General features: G+C 39.6%; 1 protein-coding gene across 3 annotated transcripts; it reads left to right on the top strand.

Moving 5' to 3' along the window:
* Positions 1-209: 209 nt before the first annotated feature.
* map3k3 (mitogen-activated protein kinase kinase kinase 3) lies at positions 210-26,128 on the top strand. 3 transcript variants are annotated; one of them, XM_061711530.1, is made up of 17 exons: positions 210-1,592; positions 8,206-8,287; positions 8,812-8,933; positions 10,982-11,022; positions 11,439-11,538; positions 12,444-12,557; positions 12,752-12,872; positions 14,890-15,023; positions 15,316-15,389; positions 15,614-15,681; positions 17,282-17,377; positions 17,477-17,638; positions 17,728-17,876; positions 20,105-20,236; positions 21,222-21,351; positions 21,474-21,651; positions 23,555-26,128. In XM_061711530.1, the coding sequence occupies exons 2-17, from the start codon at positions 8,284-8,286 to the stop codon at positions 23,781-23,783; spliced, it is 1,854 nt and encodes a 617-aa protein (XP_061567514.1). In that variant the 5' UTR covers positions 210-1,592; positions 8,206-8,283; the 3' UTR covers positions 23,784-26,128. The 3 variants fall into 3 exon arrangements, with proteins under 3 accessions (XP_061567514.1, XP_061567513.1, XP_061567512.1); XM_061711529.1 differs by having other exon boundaries at positions 11,385-11,538; positions 12,788-12,872; XM_061711528.1 differs by having other exon boundaries at positions 11,385-11,538.
* Positions 26,129-27,619: the final 1,491 nt, after the last annotated feature.

Below are 27,619 nucleotides of genomic sequence, written 5' to 3'. Positions count from 1 at the left end.
AAAGGCTTGCAATATTTCAGTTGATTTGTATTGAATCCAGAATATATGACATTTTTGTTTTTGTAATTGCATTACAGAAAATCACAATATTCTAATATTCTAATTTTAGCAAAACAATGCCAAGTTTCCGACACTTTCGTGTGTCCTGAACGCCTCACTGACGTCACGGCTGGCCCGCCCCGCTAATAGCGCTGTGCGCGCTCCCGAGGAGAGACCTCCGCCGAGTCGCTGCGCGCCCCCGCGACTGTACGGCGCTAATTTAGATAGTTTATTATCAGAAACCCCCCACGGGAATAAATCCATGTTATTGCACCCAAACGGACGACGGGAAGTCAAGAACTCGGACAGCAGTGGACAGGAGCGCGGAGAGCGCCTTTTACGACCTGTTGGAAGCGTAAAATCTGGTTCCGGAGGTGATATTTGTTCTGTCAGGAAGTTTGACGTATTTGTTGAAGATTATTTCTCGCTTTGTTTTGATTGTGAAAAGTTGTGGACGACCGTCGGCTACAGCCACTGCACGACAACTTAGTGATTCTGTCACTGGAAATACACTTTAGTATTTAACAATTATGATGAAACTTTTATTTTTTTATTATTATTATTAATTCTATATTTTTTTATCTCATGAATACTGCAGGATGCACAAGCTTTCTGAAGACCAAACATTCTTTGACACAATCAACCAGCCAATTAGTGTTAATTAATGTTTCATGGCTTTATTTTTGTGCAGTTTTTTCCTGTTTGTTTAGTTTTATGCGCTCTGTGAATTAAACTCATAAGGACATTTGCTTTAGGCCAGGCAGGCCTTGAGGTTTGTTTGTGTTTTACATGATTGGGGTTTTGCATCTTCATCCAACTGGCAAAACAATGGAGTTATTTGCAGTTCAGGCACGAGAAGAAAACATCTTCAGTCTGGAATAGTTTGGACCCAAACCTGCAAAACAGACGGGGCAAATCTGCAAAGTTAGCAGGAAGAGGCCATTGAAACCACGGAAATCGTCCGCTCTTTCCCTCTGGCGAGCTGTACTCTCTCAAATGACTTTCACGCAGGCCAAACGGTCCTTATTGCGCTCCGTCGTGTAGTTTTTGTTGGGTTTTTAACATGCTCACGAAACACCGTGGACCTGAAAGCGCAGACATCCGGAGAGACTTGTGAAAATGTTTTGGAAATTTGAGTTTTCCAAAGATCCGAGGCTGCAGCGGTGCAGGAGTTCTCCTCTGGGCCACAGCTGGAGCAGCTGGATGTAGATGCTTTTCCACAGGAGTGTTTTTATCTGCAGGTTTCACATCTGACTCCGTCTTTTTTTTTTCATTATTATTATAATTTTACATTTTTTAACCACTTTGGAAAGACTGCTGTGGAGACTGTGTCCTTAAGTTTCCGTGGAAGAAGACAAGCCCCCTTTGGCTGGGGGAAGCATCCCCTCCATGGGGCCCTGGGACCTGCTCACCGGTGGGTTTTATATCTAAACCTCCATCCATGGACGTGAATCTCACCTGGACTCTTGTCATCACCGCCCTGTGACACCGGTGACAGGTGTGTGTGGTCTGCTGCAGACCTGAGACAACAGGTGAACTACTGACCTTTGCACGTGAGTAAATCAATCAATCAATCAATCAAACACATTTTATTTGTATTAGGGGTGGGACCAGGGGTGCAGATCCGATGTCAGGATTGGGGGGGACACCAACGTGATTTTAATTTTTAATTTTTTGCCAATATGCAACTCATACCATGCCATAAATTGGTAAAGGCTCGCCAAAAAATACTGCACAGGGAATCATTTATTGTGCTTACCTTTCTTGTTTATTTGTCCTAAACAGCCAACAGTGTGTGTCACTGCTTACTTAACTGTTATATTCGTAAATCATCATTTTAAGGGTTTTGGGCATGTAGTGTCTACTCATCTCAAATTCTTAGCACCATCTTCCTTTTATCCTATGGGACTACTTTATGCACGATCAATTGATATATGGATGAAATATGGAGCCCTAAACAAGTTGTTTAAACTAACTGATCATGTTTTAACACAGTTATGGTGGTAAACAGTTCTAAAAAAAAAAAAAAAAAAAAGGACCCATTGCTAAGAGCACAGAACGTTGACAAAAAGTCATTATCGAGCCCGTCAAAAATTTTAAAAATATTAATTCAGACTAAAAAAAAATAAATGTATGGAGTAGCAATACTTTCATTTTGTACACGTCAAAACGCACCGTGGATGTATTATTTTTTTAGAAATATATTTTTAATAAATATTCTACATATTCAACCTTTTAACTCTGAAAATACATTTGTTCAATTTTGAATAATTTAGGATATTTTTATTGGGGGGGACAATTCATGTTTTTCAGAAATTGGGGGGGACATGTCCCCCTCGTCCCCCCCGGGATCTGCACCCATGGGTGGGACGATACGGGTAACTCACGATTCAATACTGTGGCGATATGTGGCCCACGATAACGATAATATCACGATACACGATATCTACGATATTCGATATATTGTAAGAAATTTCATCAACGATATATCACGATATATGTGACTGAAAAAGAAAAAATACCCATAAAAAGGAAAACGTCTGTAGTTATGCATTTATTCAATGCCAAAACTTCATACAATGTACAAAGAAAGTGCATTTATATAGTGCCTCACTGCCTCCTAGGCTTGTAAATGTTAACACTGTACAGCTGGACAAATTAAAGTGCATGAACAATAGTGCGGTGACAATCGCGTAAATCCATTATGTGTGTCGTAATAAAATATCGATATTTGCCGTCAGTTTATCGATTTATTTATTGTGACAGAGAGCGCAACAATATATTGCAATATTGATTTTTTTTTCCTCACCACTAATTTGTATAGCACCTTTCATCCAGGTACATGAAATACAAAGTGCTTAACATTTTGACTGAAAAATAAGCATAATAAAAACAAAAATAAAAACTGGGAGACCAATGCACACTGACATACAATATAGTTAATTAAAATGAAATAATGATAAAAGTTCAAGAATTAAGGCAAAAAAATAATCAGTCCACAACAATAAAATATAATAATAATAAAAACATTACAAGAGATAGATAAATAAATAAAACAAATACCTCTAAAAAATGTTAAACAGAATAGAACTATAAAATTTGATGCTACATAAACGCCAGACCAAAGAGATGAGTTTGTAGTCTACGTTTAAAAAAAAATGTCCACATTTCCAGCCCCTCTCAGATCCTCCGGCAGGCTGTTCCACGGTTTTGGAGCATCGTGGCTAAAAGCAGCATCACCAAATGTTTTAGTTCTACTCTGGAACAGCTAAAGAGGAAGAGCCAGTGGACCTGAGGGGCCTTCCTGGTTCATAGAATAAAAACATCTCTGAAATATACTCTGGTGCAAACCCATGTAGCGCTTTATAAACTAATAAAAGAACATTAAAATCAACACGAAAACTAACCGGTAGCCAGTGCAAGGATTTTAAAATGGGCCTAATGTTCTCGCGCTGCAGCGTTTTGAACCAGTTGCAGCTGATTGATGGTATTCTTGGGTAGACCAGTAAGAAGAGCATTACAGTAGTCTATCCTGCTAGTTATGAAGGAGTTAGTGTATTAGTCTCTCCGTGTTGCTCAGAGAGAGAGAAACGGCCTCACCTTGGAAATATTTTTTAAATGATAAAATGCTGTTTTTGTGACACAGCATACATGTGATTTGAAATTAAAATCAGAGTCAAATATGACTCCTAGATTTCTTGCCTCTTTGCTCGGGTTTACTCCATATATATGTATTTAGTTTAGAGGCCAGTTTCTCTTTTCTGGGCTTTTGAACCGACGATCAGTACTTCAGTCTTGTCCTGGTTTAGCTGTTCTGTGAAATTCTGTGACACCCAGGCCTTAATATCTAAAATACAGTTAAATGACAGGTGGAAGTGCTGCATTCATGTGATATAGGAGAAATAATACATTTTTTTTTGTAACCCAAATGCAGGACACTTAAATTACAACATTTAAAATATTTAGTTTAACTTTTTTTTTCTTCTTTTAAATGGTAGCCTTTTCTTTTTCAATAAAAGTTTGTATTTATCTGGCACAGATTCTTGAAATTTAAATGGCTCAGATAGGGTTAGGGTTAGGAGACCCTAACCCTAACTTTTTTTTAGAAAAAAAAAGAAAATCTTAAATTTGCAAAGCCAAACATTCACAAGAAAGTGAGTCATTCACCTATGGAAGACATTATTCCTCAAATGTCTAAGGCCTTCACTGCAGTCCAACTTTTTTCCGCTTTTCCTGTATTTCCATAAAACACTATTTGCATAATTACTACCTCTTGGCCAGATTTGGTCGCTCAGAGACTGTATAAGAACTAAGTTTCAGTGATGTCACCTATAGGTTTTGTGAAGAGTGATTTTGAAGGTTTTTTTTCCCTCGTACTGCAAATGGTCAGAGTGAACAGACCTGTGTGAAGAACACCAACATCATATCAGTCAGTTATTCATTTTAACTTGGCTGACTTGGCATATAAGCAACTTATATTTACTTATACTATTTAATATTACTTTTCACGTGTTGCTGCTGGAACAACATCCAAAATGAGGGCTGTCAGACCTGAACCGAAGACATGTTGCACATGGCCGAGTTGGTAGTTGGTTCCCGGCTTGTTCAGACCACCCAGCTGGCAAAGTCCTTCAGCCAAGATTTGCAGCTGAATTTTCCCATGATGTTTTGGTGGCGTAATCAGAAATAACCACATAGCCGTTGATTGGTTAGGACAAGCTGCCTGCTCTCGGCCAAGCTTCGTCCTCGGACCCTTCCAGGCAACCCAGAGCCAGTGATGGCGGTCTGTTGGTAAAGTTAACAGCAGAAAACATATTCGCTGTAAAATATGAATAACTGTGCTCTGTTTGGTCTTTATTCACAGATCAGAGGCTTTGCTCAGGGGTCAATATGGGGCAAAGCGTAGCAAAATTGTCCCAGCAAGCCACTGCCATCGCTGGCTGCCAGTCAAAAGTCCACTCTCCTAATTATACATACATTTAGTGCTTTATATATTTGTACCTGATGTGATGCAAAAAAAAGACTAACCTCCTATAGAGTTGTCAGGGGTATGAATTGTATCTTTGGAGACCAGAACCATTTGTTGAACCAGACTGGAAACATTTTAACACAGGAGTCAATGGAGATGGACTCACTTTGGAGCCTCCATTCTCCAGCAGCCAGTCAAGGAACTGCAGGTTTCCTACTTCCTGGTTGGCCTCTACCTGGAAGTTAAAATGCTGCACTTACCTCATTCAAAGAATAAGCAGCTTTCTTGCACAGAGACATATTTGACTCATTCAAATAGGCTGGACCCTTCAAAACAGGGCCTTAAAGATACAGGAGCGTGAACAGGGCTGTTGCATGCAATTTGCAGACAGATGGGGACAAGACATGCTGCTGCAATGTAAAAAGTGAAGAAAATTAAATATTATTTAAACTTTAAACTCTATATATGAAGTTTACATATGAAGGCACTATAAACACTTCAGCTCCCACGATGTTTTATTACGAGGTATATCGGATGTACATGCATCATGTATGCTTTTTTTTTACAGCAAGAAACCATCTGCAGTAAAAAAAAAAAAAGTAATAACAATTTCCATACTATTTAGAGGCACATCAATATTAATAAATTAAACATTTTTTAAAGCATTTGTTTATGCCAATATATCAGAAAGAAGAGTTCATAGGAAATAAGACACTGCTGTGTTAGGTTTGGCACTGAACTTGTTTCTGATGAGCAAAAACAAACTATCAACCACATTAGCTCTAAATTATAGACTATTAAATGAGTCAGTGTGCTTATGAACGACACTACGGATCCACCCTGATTGTTTTGTTTGAGTGATCTTGGTGTCGATGGGCAAGTAAAAGCAGACATTTGCTGCAGAGTTCTCTTTCAGTGTTCATCACTTTTATAATTATCATGCAGACACGGAGCCCACATAATGTCTGTCATGCTTGTATATCAGGTGTATGGTTCAGTGCATTTTAGTCATAAAATCACTCCAAAAGGTTATCTAAAACTTAACCAAAGCAAGCGCTATCTCTTTTTCGAGATTTCAATATGTAAATGTTGTGGGCCGCCCTAAACCAAAAGCACATGTGCACCTGAAACATGAGAGAGGAGACCTGGGGATTTTGCTGTGAAGCCCGGAGTCCAGCTGCATCCCTGGCCTGAGACGGAGGGAGCGAGGCTGGGAAAAAAGGCCTCAGACTAAACACCTCTCAAAGCAGACAGAGGAGTGAGGGTGGAGGAAAATCCATGTAAATCCTGCTAGTCCTGGAAATGTGATACAAGGAAAATAAAGCGGGCACAGCTGACACGATTGGTCAAGTGCAGCCTTGTTCTCAATTGAATTCCCAACATTCCACTTAGGAAGTAATTAGAATCAGTTGAGAGACAAAGAGTTGGAAAAAGAGAGTAGTTTTTGTGTTGTTGTTTTCAGCCAGAGATTGTATGAGCTGCCAGATTTACACTTTCTTCAAAGAGGTGGGCCCCTACTGATATTTTTGGAAAGCAGATCATAGGTATGGACCAGATAAAGGCTCTCGGTGTAACGGCGAGAATTTCACACTTCGTAAACTTCATGGTATTCCATAAAGTATAAAATGGCATAGTCATTAAGCTGAAAGTTTTTGGCGCCCACTCCGTTGGCAGGGCAGCATGAGAGTGGTGGAAGCTTTAAAGCTGTGCGGGCCGCGCTCTGCCAACCACAGACGGACATGCCCGGCATTCCTGTGGGTGATTATTACCCAGAAATCCACCAAGTCAATGAGCTGCCTCAGGTGCCGATGCCGCTTACTTTGTGTACTGAAGGTTGCCGCGTCGCCATTTCTCTCTGAAACTTGGCTGTGGCCTCCATCCTCTTTCTCTGGCCTTGTTTGACCTGCCCTTTTTTTTTATCAGGGTTCATTTGTAGTTCAACTTCTCCTTACCACTCACTTTTGAACATCACCACTGAACTCATGCTGATTGTTTCATTTTCTAGATTATGTTTTTGGGAAACATTACACCATGTTTAAGTTAAAACCAGTTTCGCAGTCTGGTAAACTGATGCTACCCGTTTGAATGAGAAAGTTGACTTCAGTATCAGATGATGTGTGTTGAGATGAGGTACTTTTAAATGCACTGCAAAAACTCAGTTAAGGTTAAAAAGCCTTGTTTCCAGAAAAAATAAGACTGTTTTCAGACCAGTTTGCTGGTTTTAAAAGTTCTAGTCAAGAAAATCTTTCTTACTCCACTGGCTGGGACATTTTTGCTCATAACAAGACAAATATGACTAGATTTAGGAATATAAGGCTTATTTCTAGCAGGGCTGTTTTTGCAGTGTGTGTGTACTTTATAAACTGTACAAGCTGTAAATCTGCTTCATTTCTTACTTTGTGCACTTTTTTTATTGTTTTTTTGGATTAGTTAGCCTCATTTTTATAAGTATGAGGGGAATATTTCTCTACATCAAAGGAAATGCCTCAGCGTGTAACACATGCACTGTCGGGGTGATTACATTGCCTTGTCAACATCAACAAAGGCTTCATGGCACAGCTGAGGGGGGGGGGGCGGTGCAACTCTTGTAGTCGTAGTTGTTTAAAGCTGGTAGATATTTGAAATGGCAGAAAAGTCCTCGTAAAAGACATTCTTTACATGTCAACTGAGCCAGAGCGAGCGCTGCCAGTGCAGCTTGAATTTCAGCCGTTTCCAATTGTCATTCTTTCTCATGGACAAACACACGTTTTCACATGCGCTGCACACACATTTTCATTCACTCAGGCTTCCAGTCAGAAAAAAAACAAGTCTTTCGGTCTGTTCTGCAGGCTTCGGCTTCGTGCTGGAAGGGCTCTAACTTGAGAAAGTGTTTGCGTTTCAGATGAAAATATGGTTCACTGAAGCACATTCAGTCCTATGATGAAAGTTTATTTGCCTCGATCCCATGCAAAAAAGTATAAAGTACAGCTTCTTTGTCACGTCATTCATCAGGGTTCTTATGTTGATACCCTGTCTTACTTGTGACCTTTTCTTTATAAGTTTACTCACTAAGGTCATGGTTTAAGGACTGATTACTTTCACACTGGCTTATAACCCTTTATCATATTTTCATATCCTGTACGGCTGAAATGCTTCACATCCTTCTGCTCTGCCTCCAAATACATTAAACTAATTCATTTCTGTGTTTACTACCCCAGGCTGTAAGTGGTTTGGCACTGCAGGGACTGAAGTCTGAAGACTGGTTTTGTCGGACCACGCACGCAAACACCGTCAGAATGAGTAAGTCTTCAAATTTCTGATGATAAACAGACATTTGGTGCTCGGTTTTAGTCAAAGCTTGAGATAAAAACAGGCGCGCTCGCAGCAAATAGCATCTCTAAGGACAAAGACGGTGCAATCTGCTGCTCCAGACACTTTTAGGTGAAGGATTGGTTTTTGGCATCCTAAAGATGGGGGTCTGGTTCCCTCAGCTGCCCCGGGGCTGTATGATGTCTGTCCAAGCTACACAAGGGGAATGTTTTCTCTTCTCGAGTTAGCAGAGCTAAGTCAGAGCTTGCCCTGAGATCAAACATGGGAAGAGGCATATCACACACACCGCGCCGCTCTCCTGCTTCTCATACCCAGCCACAGGGTCGTCTCAATACCACTCAAGGGAGAGATCATTGAAAAGCTGTCTGCATGTACCTTTCAAGGCAGAGCGAGGCCCTAATAGCTCATGCTTATCATTCTTTCTGACATACACAGGCCATCTGTGCTCCAATCTTCTCTAATTATGTGTTTTGTCAACCAACTATCTTCTGCAGATGAGAGGCAGGCCCTCCACTCTATAATGAAGGACCTGGTTGCCCTCCAGATGACGCGGCGCCAGTCCATGTTGCCTCATGACAGCGGCAAACCAAAGACATCTACGCCGGCTAACAGACAGGTATGTGAAATAAAAATGCATCGCGTAGACTTTTAGAAAAGACAAAGTTTGTGAAACGGGGTACTAGGGCTGGGCGATATATCGAGATTTTAATATATATCGATATATTTTCAAACGCGATATGGTACAAGACAATATTGTTTATATCGATTAAAAAAAAATATATATATATTTTTTTGATATAGCTTATTTTGTGACAAATTGACTTGAATGTTTTATTTGAGATTTGCACAAATGTTTTGTTATTTGCACAACTGTCAACCCCTGGAAAAGTCTGCCCGTTACTTTCTACATTGTATTAATTGCACAGTGTATTTTAATTTAATTGTTGTGCAGGAAAGGGATATTTGTTTTATTTTATTCAAGAAGCATTTTTATTCTATATATGCAGGCAGTTTATTTTTATTTCATTTGTTTTATACATTTTGATATTGTGCAGACCTCTGTTAATAAAGGAACCTGTGTGACATTTGGCACGAGGCTTTGTATTAAAACTGACTGTTTTTTTAAGGGTTTGCCTCAGAAAAAAATGAAGCTAACAGAGATGCTATGCTATAATGCTTTGGGGGAAACTCCAATTATGGCACAGAAAAAATATCGATATATATCGAGTATCGCCATTCAGCTAGAAAATATCCAGATATGACTTTTGGTCCATATCGCCCAGCCCTACGGGACCCATAACTCAGGATTTGAACATTTGAAATTGGTTAAATTCAATTCCATTAAAAAAAAGTAGATACAGTTGATGTAGGTCTTAAATAGTTGAAATAGTAATAGTTGAGATGAAACTGAATCTTGATAAAGTTACCAAGTGAAGAGTCTTCCATCCACATACTTTACAGACAGTGTGAATGACATTGAATAATGTATAATGCAGATTTTTACGTTGTTGTATTTTTTAAATCCACACTTCTTTGGGTAAGTCTCAACCCTATTATTCACATCAAATGTTCTCACGGATAGTATTGTCCCTGACTTTTCAGTTGGCTAATTTACCTCAGCCAAAGTCAACACCAACAACGCTGCTTCTCCTGGATCTGAAACGTCTCAGCTTCCAGTTATTTTCATCTGCTCCTGCAAAAGTGCATTGTGCTTTAGAGGAGAAGTGATGAGTATCCCAGTTGTCCTTGCTTTTAACCACAGCTGGATTCGCAAAGGCCAAAGCAATAATTATGTAAGATTCAAGCTTTTGGAAAGACCCATAAAGATACACTGGGGGAAAGGGAAAAAAAGAATCTCAGCTGGGGTCTTTCTGTTTGTGCAGTCTCCCAGGTTCCTCCTTGGGTTTTCTCCAGGTACGCCATCTTCCTCCCAGAGTTTGTGTTGATTGGAGACTGTAAGCGAGCAGTTGTGTGTCCCTGTGTTGGACTTGTGACCTGTGGGGGTTAGACCTCCTCTGATAGCAGCTGGGTTTGGCTCCAGCCTCCCTGCTATCCAACGATGAAGATAGGGAAGTGGATGTATTTATTCAAAGGATGTGTGTAACCTGTGGCTCCAGCTGGTTAGCTTCAGATAACAACATGCCGGATTCAGGAAGCTAAATTATTATAATCTCTTCTTATTTCCAAGAAAAAAATGTCTCCGGCTGGTGTAATAATGCTCCCAGGTTTGAGTTTTTGTGCAAATTTTTCCTGTGAGAAATAACTTAATTGGTGAGTTTGAGAGTGTAGTTTGTTACCTTTGGACAGAGGTGAGCTAGATGATCTCCCTCTTTCCAGTCAACGTTAAGCCAAGCAGACACTGGCTCTTTCTTTAGCTTAACTTTCCAAAAAGCCAAAAAAAAGAAGAAAAAAAGTGTATTTTTTTGAAATGTGGAACTATTCCTTCAAAATAAGCAATTTCCCCTTGAAAGGGATAATCTCTCCTGCCATCCATGTAACCTCAGTTACCCCAGTTGTTATGAGTGGAAGTGGGTTCTCATGAATCATTAAGCGAAGAAAGAGGCATCGAGTGTCTTGTAAATTTGTGCAAGATCAACTTTTCAAAACATCACACGTGCAAGTCTTAACGTACACTTTTACTTCCTTCCTTCTTTTTTCTTGCAGGACGACGTCCGGATAAAGTTTGAGTATTCAGGAGAGAGGAGGTAGGTTTAGTGTGTTTACATGACAGTTGTGTATGTGTACACTGTACATTCATATACAGTAAGAAATATTCCTGTTCAGGCGAGGGAGAAAATAAAACCGGAGACATAAACACATCCATTCAGGCATGCTGCTCTTGTCACATGTTCCACTTCATGAGAGAAAACACACACTCCAGCACTTAAATCAGGTTGGTATGTGAGCTGGAGAGCTGCGAGCACTGAGGTTTGCATGTGGTTGCCAGCACAAACCACAAGTATTCAAGGTGTATTTAGGAGAACTGGAACACACTGAAAACTGCAGCTCGTGTGTATTTTGTTTGCACATGTCCGTGTAACTCAAAATGCGATTTCCTTACCAACAGGTATGAATCTGTCTTGACCTGTCTGTCTGTGGGATTTCTTGCTTCTTTGCGCAGGATCTTGATGTTTGGGAGGCCTGTGCAGTTTGAGGAAATTCACCAGAAAGTCAAGAGCGTCTTTGGCCAGCAGCTCGACCTTCATTATATGAACAATGAGGTAAAGTGAAGTCTTTCTCTTCACGCTTCTCCTTCCCATCCATGTTCTATTTTTTTGCACATTTGAAAATGATAATGAAAATGCCAAGTTTTGGAAAAATAAGCGGTTTTGCATTAAGATTTTTTTGGATCACTTAAAAATGTTTATTTCTTCCTTTGTTGGTGTTTTGCTTCTAATTTGTGACCACTATTAGAAAATGCATCCATGTGTATCCATGTATATCGCCACCATCTAACAACAACAACCTGCTTTATTCGGTCCAAATTAAGTAACAGAAGTATATTTAACTCTTGGAAAAACTTTTCTGTTCCAGTCACTGACAATTTGTTGAAACGTAATTGCATGTCCTGACTTGTCAAAGCAATATCTTGGATTTTAAGACATTGACGTTACCATCATATCAAAAATAAAAGCACTAATTTGTAAGGATGTAATCATATATTCCTTAAAAAGATCTATTTATAGTACATTTATCATCATATTTCACCATTTTATTGTTTCAGGGCTCTCATTTAGGCTCATTATTAAGGGTTATATGTTTTTTAAGGATTAAACTGTTTACATGTGCAGTGCTTTACATGTATTTTCTAGTCGATTCCCTTCATGCTGGAAAAGCTCCTACTTTGAAGGAGTTTTATGAAAGTAATTACGGCAGTGTGTGCACAAAAAAAGGGGTAATAATTCCTCTGATAGTAATAATTATGAGAAGTAATTCTATTCTACTCTGAAAGCAGTTTATGTATGTCTTTTATAAGTCTGTGTTGTTGTGTCTGTTCTGCTTCTGTTTTAACTTCACCTCAGCTGCTGTACATTCCTGTATCTGTCCTGGATTGCATGTCTGTACACAGACTGCAGTGGGTTAATCTGTTGTTGTTTTTGTGCGTGTTTGTCTTGTGTCCTGGCAGATGTCCATCCCTCTGCGAGGTCAGGATGACCTGGATAAAGCTATCGACTTGCTGGACCGGAGCTCCAACATGAAGAGCATTAGGATACTGCTCCTCAGCGAGGAGCACAGCAATGTGAGACACTCGGGGCGTACATTTGCGACATACCATTGCACCACTGCCATTTCTTCATCACTGTGCCATATTGTGAAAAAAAATAAATAAAATGAGTTCCTGATTAATTTCCATGAGTCTAACCGGCTTTCTTACATGAAGCAACGAGTTATGTGTTGAAGCTTGTTCAAGCTCCCGTTCACCTGTCCTCTCAGGCCTCATCCCCCTCCCATCATGTGCCGTGTAAGCAGGTGAGGATCAAGTCCTCCCAGTCCACTGGAGACGTTAGTACGGCGTACCAATCCCCTGAGCCCAGGGGGCGCCACCTATCGACAGGTACATGAGCTTCACTGTCCATAACTGTAACTGAACTGTCAAAGATCTTGTTCAAGACAACATTTCGTTGAGTTATTCATTCTAAGAGCCTCGCTGTTTTGTTTTCCCTTTCTTCCATTGGGCCCTCTTCCTTTTTCCTGTTCACTCTTACTACACGAGGCCCGCCGGGCCGCTGCGAATGAGATTACAGACCGCTGTTAATGTTTTGGACGAGTGGTCTGGTCTGGCATTTCTTTGCTTAAGACCGAGAGAGCTCTAGAGTTTCTCTCTGCAGCATGCGTATGCTGAGACATCTTCTCAGACAGACTGTTAGAAAGTAATTTTCTTAATTTACGTGGCACAGGACGGAGACAAACACATCGTAAATGTTACTGTACGAAATTGGCAGTGACTTTTGCGGTCTCACTTGTGGCATGTTTGCATTTGTTCTGTTGGTGGAAAACAAAGTCATTATAAACATACAAAGACAGTTTTTCAAAATATGGAAAAAAGACAGAGCTTGCATGTCATCCCCTGAAGCATTTAAAGGATAATATCGTGCAGCTTTAAGTTGTTGGGCCTCCTGAAGTCAACAGCCCCAAATTAAAAAAAGCTGTGGCAGTATGGAAAGTGCATAAAAAGAAAAAGAAACCCTTTAACACTAACATGGATTTTTATTTCATTGCATACAGTAGGAACCCAAGATATTTTAAGCCTTTTTCTTCATTTAGTTTGTTAATATATATCTATTAATCCATTTCAGGCCCAAAACATTTTCCCCAGCACTTAGGGAACAATAGAGATAACATATGATGAAAAATGTATCTTATTTCAAGTGTGTGATAGCAGCTGGCGTTTGCCTCTGAGGAGCAAAGATGGACAAAGGATTTTCAGTTTCTCCCTTTGCCACTTTGTGATGTCATCATTGCTTCTCACAATGCTTAAAATGTATAATGGCAGGGAGTGAATCACCGGTACCCTCCTCTTCCTCCTCTTTATACCACATGAACATCCAGATGCCGATGAGCCCAGAGATGTCAATACCACATTGAGATGTGGTTAACCTAAGGTGTTGCATTGTAAAGTTTTCAGTGGTATTTGTGAACGTAGCACTTTAATGTAGTGCTTGACCAAATAACCGATGACTCGGGTGGTTGTACCAATCACTGATGAAGGACATTTCTGATGAAGTGCTGTCTGAGGGCTTACAGATGTTCGTCTTTGACTTACACTCTTGACCTTTACCCATGCACAAGGTTTAATCTCATGCACCATAGAAGTGAAAATGCATTCCTGTCTTTCTTTGAGGAACGTTGTTTTTTTAAACATTTCATTTATTTTTCTGACATTTGTTGACAAAATGAATATTCTGGGCCCGTCTTTTCTCCTCAGAAACACTTATATGTTGCAGGCCTGAAGGGGACTAATGTACCGGACTGTCTCAGAAAATTAAAATATTGTGATTTTCTGTAATGCAATTACAAAAACAAAAATGTCATACATTCTGGATTCATTACAAATCAACTGAAATATTGCAAGCCTTTTATTATTTTAATATTGCTGATCATGGCTTACATCTTAAGCAAACTCAAATATCCTATCTCAAAGAATTAGAATATTCTGGGAATCTTAATCTTAAACTGTAAGCCATAATCAGCAATATTAAAATAATAAAAGGCTTGCAATATTTGATTTGTAATGAATCCAGAATGTATGACATTTTTGTTTTTTTAATTGCATTACAGAAAATAAAGAACTTTATCACAAGATTCTAATTTTCTGAGACAGTCCTGTATATTAACAAATACATGAAGTTGAAGCCAAAAGATGTAATATCTTGGCATCACACTCTGCAATAAAATGAAGGTCAACCTAAAAGAATCATGTATTTGTTCGTTCATGTAATTATTTGAAGTTTTGTCATTTTCTTTTCCTGTACTCAGTTTTTCTTGTTGATCAGGAGCTGAAGAAAATTTGCCATTAGTCGTAATTTGTCCGGCGCGTTTCCTTAATGCTCATAATTTACCTTTAATGCCAGGTTCTCAGAACACAGGGCGGAGTTCGCCGCCCCCCGGCTACGTGCCTGAGCGCCAGCAGAGGATCGCCCGCCAAGGTTCATACACCAGCATCAACAGCGAGGGAGAATTCATCCCTGAGACAAGCGATCAGTGTGTGAGTCTGGAGTCCATTCCATGTCCTTGGGTCTTTTTGTGGTGTCAAAATGTGTTCACACTTTAAAAAAAAAAAGGACAGCAGCAACTTCCACTTTTCCTCTCAGCTGCTGAAGCAAAGCAGAGAAGTAGGTAGAGGGAGCTGCACGTTGTATCAGATCAAACTCATAATTCTTAAATAGAGGTTTTATTGAAAGAATGTTGGTTTTGTAAGAAAATAAAAAGTCAGAACTCTGTTTATAATCATGTTTAATAAAAAGCACATCTGCATACATGTTTTTTTCTTTTTCAAGGTGCTGGATCCTTGGAGCAGTGCAGAAAATTCAGTTTCTGGAAGCTGTCAGTCCCTGGACAGCAACTCAGACAGGTGATGAATAAACCCCCCCTCCTGTGCTAAAAAACAACATTTATTATTTACGCCACCGGCCAGTAAGTTACAGCTACTTGCACATTTTCTGCACATCTTGTGCAGAAAATGTATTCCTGTCATCGCTGTGACCAAAAAACTGGATTTCTTTTTTTTTTCTTCTACCCTTTGCTGTCTGAAAACCAGAAACGCAGTCTGAGAAAATAATCTATTGTCTCTTGCAGCCCATCGGTGAGGAAGTCTCGCATGCACAGAGCCAAGAGTTACCCGGATAATCGTCAAGAGTGCTCAGGTGAGAGCCAAGTAAACATCTCATTAGGAGCATTAAGGAGCACTTTGTGCTATTTTAAAATCCATCATGTTAGACCTTGGTTGTTCATGTTGAGTGTAAACAGACCTGGCCTTTCACAAGAGTGCAGGAGTTATTGAATAAATATTTCATGCAACACGGTTAATGGCAAGTCATGTAATTGGGACGAATTTAAGAGCAAGTTACAGCTGGAATTAAGTGCACAACTCCGAGGTCGTGCTTCACACAGTTGTTCCTTATAGGGTGAAAGATAAAAGCTGGATAACATATATATCATACATTGCCATGTTCAGGATGAAGGTGTTGGAGGGACAAATGGCAGGACACCAAGGCGAAATGAAGAAAATGCAAAGCTCTTGTATAAATAAAAGTCATTGCACGTTGTTAGAAATCACAAATAAGTAAAAAAAAACAACAAAAAAAACAACCTGGGAGTAAAGGCAGCCCGGCGAGGGAAACAGCAGACAGCACAACAAATAGACACATGGACAAGGGTATGAACAATAATGCAAGGAAACAATAGGCCCAGCACTTTCAATATAAAACAAAACAGAGGCGTAACAAAAGAAAGATTATACGTAAACCAATGCTGATCACAACTGTATAACAGATCCAGAACTAAACTAACTGGAGTCAGAACCGACATTATGCTGATGCTGAATGATGCAAAAGTATGAATATGATGATAAATAACATTAAATAATATTTATTGCTTTTTTTGTTGTTTTTTTTATTATTTATCATTTTTATTTTTCAAAATGAAGACAATAAATAAACAAAAAGGTTAACAACACCACATTTCACATAATCAAAAAAAAGGAAACATTACAATAACACCAAAAAAAAAAAAGAAAAAAAGACAAGGGGGTGGGGGGAAGGGTTGGTACAGATAAACTTTAAAAATGATGGTGCCTCTAGCGTCAGTTCAGGTCCAGCTCTAAAAGAAGAATAAGTAAAATAAAATAAGCATGTGACCAACACAACAGGTCATATTATTATTATTACATTATTCTCAACTGTTGTCTAATGACAGTCCAAGGGGCAAATTGATCATTTTCATTATCTTTGAGGATTGCGGTTGCCTTTTCCATTGATAATAAATCCAAAAAGTCTTCAGCCAATTGTATTTGTGAAAGCAGTTTGGTTTGCGAATCTTCCAGTTCATGAGTATTGAGTCACTTTACTTTACTTACCGTTTACTGTTTACCTAAATAATTGCCATTTGCACTCATCCCTAGCAATAGTAAATGTTGTGTTGTGTTGTATTTATTTTATGTGAAACTTTTAAGAATGTCTATCTGCTGTGCCTGCGCCTGCGCACTTTATATGTTTATATGTTTACATGTCTATATGTTTATATGTTTATATATTTCACCGTGGGAAGTGGGAAACGTCCCTCTCGATATCTTGTATGTCTTGACATTTCAAGTTATCGACAATAAAGCTACTTTGACTTTGACTTTGACGTTGATAACATTTATTGTTATTTCTCTGCATTGAGGTTGCTCACATCATTATTATGCGTCTTGTTCTTCGTGTGGATGGCCGTTAAACCTGCTGACCTGTCGATCTTTGCTTTCAGACAGGGAGAATCACGTGTATGACAGGGTGGCAGGGAAGGGCGGCACCTATCCCCGCAGGTACCACGTCTCTCTGCACTGCAAGGACCACAGTGAAGGTACGGCTGGTTGTTGCTAAGATGCCATCTCTCTCCTCTCCCGTAGCCTCTTTTATTTGAGGTTAATGTCAGATACTTTCTTCCCCTCGCTTCCGCCAGGCCGTCGAACATTTCCACGTATTCGCCGCCCCCAGGGGAACCTGTTCACGCTGGTGCCCTCGCGGCGGTCGCTCAACGGCAGCGAGGAGAGCCTGGGCAGCTGGCAGCTGGTGGACGCTCAGGGCCGGCTGCGTCCGCAGGATCGCTCGGTTCCCCACAAATGTGAGCTCAGATCTAGTTGAGTGCTCTGAAAAGATCTCCATCATTCATTGAAACACAAATGACTGACTGTGTCTGTGTTTCCCCCCCAGCGCCCAGCGCCCCCGTGACATGGCGCCGGGGGAAGCTGCTCGGCCAGGGAGCTTTCGGTCAGGTTTACCTGTGTTACGATGTGGATACTGGGAGAGAGCTGGCGGCCAAGCAGGTCCAGTTTGATCCCGGCAGCCCTGAAACCAGCAAGGTGACCCCACGCCGCCTTCTGAATAGTGTTGTTTTTGTCATCCTGTTTCAATTTTAGTTTGAGTCTAGTCTTTGGGTCAAGCTATCATTTTAGTTTGTATTAGTTTTAGTCACGTTCATTCTCCTTTTAGTCGTGTCAAGTTTGAGTCGACTAAAAGTCTGACCATTTTAGTCTAGTTTTAGTCAAACATTGTATTTAGCCAAACCCATTTTACAATTAAAACAATGTTCTCTTATTATTATATTATTGTTACCTTTTAGACTCAAGAATACATTCATTCAAGATCCAGAAGACTCTAATTTGAGTTTATTTTTCCTCATTTCTCCCTATATTTTTCTTTTTCCACGACACATTGGGTTTTCTTTTCCACGTCTATGTAGGAAAGTGTTTCCAAAGATGGTTTCTTCTTCTTCTCCCAGCCCCAGAGCAGATCCCTGCGTTTCTCTATGTAACTTTGTTTTTAATGGACGTGAACCTAGAGCTCTGCGTTAACGGCATCAGCCTCTAACTCTGCAGCTGCATCTTCTGGATCTGATTCCCGCTGCAGCGACTGGGATTGAGGACGTGACGTCACCCAGCAGCAGAACTAAACCAGAGGAAACTACTGAAAACATGGACATTAAGGATCTTTGTTATTACAATTCGTCTCGTTTTGGTCAACAAAAATGAAGACTCATTTAAGCAGAGTCTTTATTTTGTAATCTACATTTTAGTCTCGTTTTTATTCCTCTACAATATTGCATTATATATTTAATTATCGTTATCGTCACATGACCAGCATTTTGGTTGCGTCTCGTCTCGTTTTCCTCAGGTGATAAAGGTTCGTTGACGACGATATTTAGTCATAATTTTCATTGACGAAAGCAACTTTACTTCTGAATGGACATGATACGTCTGCCCGTGTTATTTTTAGCTGCTCTTGCCAGGAAATGTAAGTCATGAATTACAACATCACTGTTTGTTGTTAAACATAAAACCTAGGTTTACTTATTATTAACAAATCCGCTCCAGGAGAGCCAAGAATGACCTCACATGTCAGTCTCTTTCGGCCGTGACTGAACTGCAGTGTTGTGCATCACGGAGGTTATTTTTTCTCCCGCTATTACCCCCCACCCCCCCCATTTTAATGTCTTTTCCTGTTTGCCGTAGAGAAAACATGCACTGTCACTTCCTGTATCCTAGAGGTGCTGAGAAATGTGGTGGTGATGGAGGGTGATGGGTCCACACTGCCTTGACCTCTGATCATCCTTTCACAACCCCACTCCCCCCCGGCCGGCTCGTAGGAGATACACATCAATTGTTACACTAAGCGGGCCTCTGTTTTGGGACTCTGGGATCACTTTGCGTCTGTCTGACTTCCCTTTCTTTCCCCTGTCCCTGTTGTGGCCTCTTTCTCTGAGGTAAACACAGGAACTTCTTTTTGGGAAACGGTGCTATCAGTTTTCATTTATCTCTCTGCTGTAGTTTTTTCCTCCTGGTCGACTCCACATGTGGTCGGAAATTTCTTGTTTGTGTTCACGATTACATTCGTTTCTGTTTTCGAGTTTCACTGCTATCAAATTGCATTTAGTGAGCAAATAAAAGCAATAAATAACTTAAGGTTTAGTTGAGTTACAGACATTATTAGTTATGCATAGGGTAAAAAGAAAAGTATTACCAAGTAATCTACAGCAGTTGTTTGTTTTTTCGAATCCAGAAGTTATAGATCATAGAAGGAAATATAATTTCAAACATCAGTATGCAAGGACCACTCTCAAGCAGATGTGTATATCGGTTGTGGGAGTAAAACTGTGGAACTCTCTACAGAATGATTTAAAGGAATGTACAAATTTACTTAGGTTCAAAAAAATGTATAAAGATAAAATATTTCAGTTACATGATCATGAACAGGCTGGGACTTAAACAGTACTATTGATATATGTGGTTGGTTTTTATTTAAGTGTATATTTTATTGTAAATATTGGTTACATTGACTGTTCTTTTTGTTTTGGTATTGAATAAGGGGCAGGTAAAATAAGACTTGTCTTCATCCTGCTCCTTTTCGGTCATGGGTGTGTAGATTGAAGTGTACAAATGTACTACTGTAATATTGTCAAACTAGGCACTACCATGCACGAAATAAATAAATAAAGGTTTCCATAAAGCACATTTCAGAATTTAAAGGTTTTATCTTTAGTTATTCTGTGTTTTTGTGGTTAATTTTCCCTCTTATCCACATATTCATGCAGGAGGTCAGTGCTTTGGAGTGCGAAATCCAGCTCCTGAAGAATCTGCATCATGAGCGCATTGTTCAGTACTACGGTTCTTTGCGGGACCACAATGAGAAGACCCTCACTATCTTCATGGAGTACATGCCTGGGGTGAGAGCCAGCAGCCTCGTTGTCACAGGTTCACCCAGCGGCTCTAAGCAATGATGTTTTTGGAAGTCTGTCCCCTGACGACAATCAGTCACATTGCATGCAACGTGATGAAAGATGGTGTTAAACTCAGATGGTATAACTTGTAACGAGGGCTGGGGATCGATTCAAATGTCAAGATTCGATTCCGATTCTTAAGATTCAGAATCGATTATCAAGATTTGATTTGATTCGATTCCGATATTGATTTGGGTTAGTGTTATTAAAACAGTTTTTTGAGCTGTTGCATGAATTATATGACTGTAGTTATGCAAAATATTACTACTAGTATTATATTGAGATTCAACAGCAAGTATTGCAGCTAATGATGCTGTAAGGACCAATCAGCTCCCAGAATGCTGATATAACTGCTTTCAGAAACATCATGTGGGGCAGAATTACCAAACAGATCCAGGGAGGAAACAGAGACGGATGAAATCGTTTTTATTTTTTCCCACATTCCGTTTTTATTTGTTCCATTTTCGGTTTATTTTGGTTTTTAATTTTTGAGAATTTGGTTTTTAGCATTTTTTGCAAATGTAACCCCAAGACAGTATATAAAGTAATGAATTATAGACAATTTATGCAATTATAACCTAACACTTTAATGTTTTCATACCTTTAAACATATTTAAAGGCACTTTTAAAAGGCATTTTTTAAGGCATTTTAATGGCACCAGTTATTCTCGTGTCCAACAAAACATTCCTTTTTTGGGGATAAACAAAAAAATAACCAAAAGTTGTAATGTAATGATGGAAAAAAATAAATAAATAAACGGCCCCCCCCCAAAAAAAAAAATCGATCTTTAGACATATGAATCGATTTTTAGGAATTAATATGAGAATCGCTTTAGAATTGGGAAATCGATTTTTTTCAACACAGGCCTACTTGTAACGCTGTCGGGGTGTGATACGGTTCACTGTAAGGACTGAGCCTTCTTTCCATCAGGGTTCGGTCAAAGATCAGCTGAAAGCTTATGGAGCGCTGACAGAAAATGTTACCCGGAAGTACACCAGACAGATCCTGGAGGGCATGTCCTACCTGCACAGCAACATGATTGTACACAGAGACATCAAAGGTAGGTATATCTAACCCAAGAGCGCCGTTCAGACTCCAAAATAATGTTGATAACACCAGTTCATACTGAGATGACTGGTGAGATGCAATATTGACTTTCTCTGTGTAAACTGTGACTGTCAGGTGCCAACATCCTGCGGGATTCAGTGGGCAACGTGAAGCTTGGAGATTTCGGTGCCAGCAAGCGGCTCCAGACCATCTGCTTGTCTGGCACCGGCATCCGCTCGGTAACCGGCACCCCCTACTGGATGAGTCCGGAGGTGATCAGTGGAGAGGGCTACGGCAGGAAGGCTGATGTCTGGTGAGAGCAGGACACCGGCTGGATTAGATAGGCGTGCTGACATCTGCATGTTGTTGTGACGCACGCCGACAGACACATTCACTTTTCGGAAGGAAAAAAGGCAAAAGATGAAGAGCTGGTTCACATGCATGTACATATATTACATAACACGTATTTCCTTTCTATCCATATACAGGACTGTCTCAGAAAATTTGAATATTGTGATAAAGTCCTTTTATTTTCTGTAATGCAAAAGTGTCATACATTCAGGATTCATTACAAATCAACTGAAATATTGCAAGCCTTTTATTATTTTAATATTGCTGATTATGGCTTACAGCTTAAGAAAACTCAATTATCCTATCTCAAAAAATTTGAATATTCTGGGAATCTTAAACTGTAAATAATCAGCAAAATTAAAATAATAACAGGCTTGCAATATTTCAGTTGATTTGTAATGAATCCAGAATGTATGACATTTTTGTTTTTTTAATTGCATTACAGAAAATAAAGAACTTTATCACAATATTCTAATTTTCTGAGACAGTCCTGTAATTCTATTTATGGCACTGCACTTTTTATTCTTATTTTTTTTATTTTATTTATTTCTATTTTTGTTTGTATTTTTATCTTTATTTTAATTTCTTATCTTTTTATCTTTATATGGGTGTTTGGTTTTTAAGGGTGTTCTGATTTGTATATGACAGTGATGTGTGAGTGAGATGGAGATGTCAATTTCCCAGGGGGAACCTCCCAAAAGGATTAATAAAGTCGTCCGAATCTGAAATCTGAATATACAAATAGCACTCCTTGATCAAGGAAAAGCTTTCTTTTCTTTTAAGAGAAAGCAAAGAGCCTATGTTTAGCGCCGCGTTCCCACTCGGTGCTCATAACATCGCTTTGTGCAATCTGGCCAGACGTGGCGGTGTGATTGGCTCGGTGCCAGTCACACAGCTCGCTACAAATCTGGTGTGCTCTCGATTCTTAGCCTGCTGAGCAGAGAAATGCTTCGGATGGGGTTGTTGCACCTAAGCAGATGGAGGATTTCCTCCACAGACACAGAGAAGTGCTTTCAACCGAAAGCATTCCTTTACAGCGTCAGCGTTGTGGGGTGTGTGGTTTATGTGGTAAAAACTAGGGCTGGGTAATCGATTCAAATGTCAAGAATCGATTTGATTCCGATTCTTAAGATTCAGAATCGATTATCAAGATTTGATTCGATTCCGATATTGATTTGGGTTAGTGTTATTAAAACAGTTTTTTGAGCTGTTGCATGAATTATATGACTGTAGTTATGCAAAATATTACTACTAGTATTATATTGAGATTAAACAGCAGGTATTGGCAGCTAATGATGCTGTAAGGACCAATCACCTCCCAGAATGCTGATAGAACTGCTTTCAGAAACATCATGTGGGTCAGAATTACCAAACAGATCCAGGGAGGAAACAGAGACAGATGAAATCGGTTTTATTTTTTCCCACATTCCCTTTTTATTTGTTCCATTTTCGGTTTATTTTGGTTTTTAATTTTTGAGCATTTGGTTTTTAGCATTTTTTGCAAATGTAACCCCAAGACAGTTTATAAAGTAATGAAATATAGACAATTTATGCAATTATAACCTAACACTTTTAATGTTTTCATGCGTTTAAACATATTTAAAGGCAAAAACATGGCACCAGTTATTGTCGTGTCCAACAAAACATTCCTTTTTTTGGGGATAAACAAAAAAATAACCAAAAGTTGTAATGTAATGATGAAAAAAAAAATACATAAATAAATAAAATTAAAAAAAAAAAAAAAAATTTAAATCGATCTTTAGACATGAATCGATTTTTAGCAATGAATATGAGAATCGATTTAGAATTGGGAAATCGATTTTTTCAACACAGGCCTAGTAAAAACAACACTGTTTCTTTTGCAGGAGCCTTGGTTGTACGGTGGTGGAGATGCTCACCGAAAAACCTCCATGGGCGGAATACGAAGCTATGGCAGCAATATTCAAGATCGCCACCCAACCCACCAACCCACTGCTTCCCACGCACACCTCGGACCAGGCGCGGGACTTTATCCGCTGCATCTTCGTGGAGGCCAAACACAGGCCCAGTGCCGAGGAGCTGCTCAGACATCCCTTTTCCCAGATTCTGTGCTGAGACTCTTCCGGTTTTTCTACTGTAGCGCAAAAGCCTTGCAGAAGCGTCTGCAGCCTCCACGAACCCCTTCAGGGGCAGAAACGACGACATTGGCGTGACCTACATGTCACAGCCAACCGATCCTCATCCACCACTGAAATGGACCAAAGAAGTCCCGCTCCTCCTCCCATCTGAAATCAAAATAACGGGCAGTATTTCCACCTCCGTGCCTTGGAAAGCTGTTGTCGGTATGTGCTCTTGCGAGAGTGTCCACAAGGGGGAAACACAGAACAAGTATCTGAGGGGCTGCTGATCCTTAAAGGATGGAAACACAGGCTTCAGGGGCAGCGTTATCAACTTCTACTTCATGCACCAGCTCTGACCACTCCTGTGTTTACATTCACTCCTCGTACAGTTAAGGACCAGGAAACATTCAAATGTCTGATATTCATACATTTCGCTGTGCTCCGATTTTAAAGCTGCAACGGGCCTCAGGCCTGAAGCTCAACTGCACAGGAGGTGTTTAACACCTCTGGTGTACAAGGATGGTTTTGCTTTTTCTTTTTTTTTTTTAAGTGCTCTCAAACTTCCAGTCTTTAAGCTACTTGTGATTCCTATATGCTTGTGAGTGTGTGAGTGTGTGTATGTGTGAGTGTGTGTATAAGTCTCTCCAGATTAAGACAACATGAATTACTGAAGTTCTCATCAGTTACTATCACAGATAGACCATAATTTGTGGCAACCACTAAATTGTTTATTCTATGAAATACTTTTATATTTTAGCAAATCTTAGGGTCCCTCTGTTACTGGTGTTTCACATAATTGTTTAAATTTAGCAAATGTGTTCGCAACGTCCATAGTTTTAAGCGAAATAGAACTTCAACATGAAAAAGGAGAATTTCTTACTGTGAAGCACACGGTTGTTTTTATTTATTTAGTTTTTCTCATCCAGACAGTTGGAGTATTTTCTGATCATGGCAACATCTTTGGTTTGTCAAAGATTTTTGATAGTTATTTCAACGCATTAGAGACACAAACTGGTTCAGTGCACGTTCAGGCGTTGTCATTTTGTGTCTCAACTGTCACTATTGATGCACTCCTTTCTGTTAAACTCTGTAAGGAATTGACAGAAATTAAGCGAAACTGTTGATTTCAGTACAGAAGTTGGATCAAATAATATTTCACGGAGTGAAAACAACCTGCAACAGAAGCAGAGAATGAGTGTGAATGTATCTGCTTTTATGTTTTCCTCTTGTTTTTTCTTCTGCTGTGCTGTGACGTCTTCTAAAAGCCCTCCTGCTCTCAGCCTTCAGGATCTGCTCAAGTGCCAAAACAGGGACGGAGCTAACGCTGCCCTGCAGACTTAACCAGCAAAATATCGAAAGCAGATTATAGTCGTGGTTACGGTTTGAACAAACGAACGGCCTTACATGGAGACAACTGTCCTGTCGTCGGTATTTAACTGTTCATGTGCGTCTGGCCCAAAAATCCCTGACTGAGAAGCTCTAGCTTCAGGATCAATTTAAATCAGATGCACTTTTATGTAAAATGAATGTTTTGGCTTTTTTTTTTATAGAAATGTGAAGATTGGTTCACTTTTATTTATGTCCCCATCTCCTTCCAAGTAGATGTTGTAAGGAAATATAATGTAAAGATATATTTTTTATATTCAGACCGTATCAAATCAATTGATACTATTCAGGACTTAGAAAATCATTGAAAGCAGCTGGTTTTGCAGACGTAACAGAAGTGAGTTTTATGACTAAGGCATGGGTGGAAGACTAACTCTGGCTGCCTGGCTCTTGCTCCGGTGCAGAAAAAAGGACAGTATTAACCTGACAGGTGATGAAAACTTTGCATCTGTGGTCCTACTGCTTCACAACATCGATGCAAACTGGTGAATAGAACCTTTAAAGGCCAAACGTTTGGACTCGGTGCTGTGGGCGTGTGCAAGCCAAAGACAAGCGGGATCAGAGCCAGCGGTGCGTGTCAGAGTTCGCTGTTCAACCCACCAGACGACTTTGTTTATCCCAGGGTTCAGACGTCATATGCAGTATTAAAAAATAGTCTTTCTAGGCGAGGGGCTTTGCTGTTTCCTCCGTGCTGAGAGTAACATGTTTCTGTGGGGATGCTAAAGGGAGCCTGGCAATGTTCAGTGTTGAAAATGATGCTTTTATTTTTGTAAAAAAGAAATGTAGGACTACCCTGGGATAAGCAAATGAACATAAGCTATCTGTAGAAATCTATGTATGTAAATGTACAAGATGTATTGACAAGACTTGCAGTGCAAAGTCTAACATTTCAAATTTATTTTACAGCAAAAATAGAATATATATTATATGTATACATGTGTATGTCATGTTCCTAAAAAATAAAGAAGTTGTTTTCCAAGTTCAGAACAATTGATTCCCGTCGAGAGACGGCGGCGTCTGTAAGTGAAAGGAAGCGGCAGGCTGAGCCTACGTGATGGATGCGCTTGTTTTTCCTTCCTCTCACATCCTCATTTTGTCTCGTCTCTTTTCACTTTTTCATTCTTCACATGAGGAAAAACAGGAGGCAGCCGAAGAAAGGAGAGGTTTCTCTGGCCGTGTCTGCCCGTGAGGAGGGGGGGATACGGACTGTACCGAGACAAAGGCCCTCTTTACTTGAACTGCTGTGTTGCAGACATCCTTTGTCCGGTTTGCTTTTTATTACCTTAATGAACTGATTCTTTTGATTTACCCTCTCTTTCTTTTTCTTCTCGATGTCGATGAGAGTTATTCCAGACTGATTATGTTAACTGATGATTTTACGTTAGTCTAATCAAAAGTACAGATATTCGTGCTCATCAGGTTACGTACATTAATAGTTACGTAGGTGCATTAGAGGGAAATCTTCATCACTTAATAGCAGAGGTGTCAAAAGTATTCACATTCATTACTCAGGTAGAAGTATAGATACTAGAGTTAAAAATACTCCTGTAGAAGTTGAAGTATCAACTCAAGTTTTTTACTCAAGTAAAAGTATAAAAGTACTGGTTTCAAAACTACTTAAAGTATAAAAGTAAAAGTAATATAAGGGGGAAAAAAGCCATTAGGGACAAAAGCCATTGAAAATTAATGCTTAGTATAATGCAAATATATTAAAGAACCATATATGTGTACTATTGAGCATTAACATGTGTTTCAGAGAGCAGAAGATATGACTAGTTGCCTATAAGTATTGTAATGGTGCAAAAAGTCAAACTTCAGAGGCATGTTATCATTTATCCTAACCTTTATTGGAATGTACATCCAAGTTTAGTTGCAGGAATCTGAGGGAACGGATGTAAGAACAAAACTGGACAAGAACATCTGAAACAACCACAACCAAATTCACTCTATCCGGATGGAGCAATTTAACTGGATAGTTTTTTTTTTTTAAAGGCCGAAATGAAATAGAGTAAGAGGCTGTTTTTAAAATGTAAGGAGTAAAAAGTACAGATAATTGCATGAAAATGTAAGGAGTAAAAGTAAAAAGTCGTCTGAAAAATAATTACTCCAGTGAAGTATAGATAACCAAAATTTCTACTTAAGTAAGGTAACGAAGTATTTGTACTTTGTTACTTGACACCTCTGCTGAATAGAACTGAATCTCATATTTCCATGTGATTGCTACCTGATAAACAGATGTTACCATGTCTGGACAAGGACTTATCTTGGGGGACGCTGCACCTTCAGTGAGCTATCATCGATAGAGGATCAACATAAACACTCAGATATCCAGAAGGTCTGAAAAACAGCGTGGCATGAGTGTGCGGTATGCAGGACTGTCTGTGTCGTATGTTTGGGCCCCCGGCATTCCTGCTGACAGGCAGACTGGAGCTCTGGGCCCGGAGC

This window comes from Cololabis saira, chromosome 21, assembly GCF_033807715.1.
Source record: "Cololabis saira isolate AMF1-May2022 chromosome 21, fColSai1.1, whole genome shotgun sequence".
Classification (NCBI taxonomy): Eukaryota; Metazoa; Chordata; class Actinopteri; order Beloniformes; family Belonidae; genus Cololabis; species Cololabis saira.
Note: the sequence above shows the minus strand (reverse complement) of the source record. Positions and strands in the feature narration are given on the sequence as shown.

What these genes read in the sequence shown, in the direction of transcription:
- map3k3 (XM_061711528.1), top strand. An exon ending in TTCATTATATGAACAATGAG is followed by an intron (nt 11,539 to 12,443) that starts GTAAAGTGAAGT and finishes GTGTCCTGGCAG; the next exon opens with ATGTCCATCCCTCTGCGAGG. An exon ending in CTGCAAGGACCACAGTGAAG is followed by an intron (nt 17,378 to 17,476) that starts GTACGGCTGGTT and finishes CGCTTCCGCCAG; the next exon opens with GCCGTCGAACATTTCCACGT.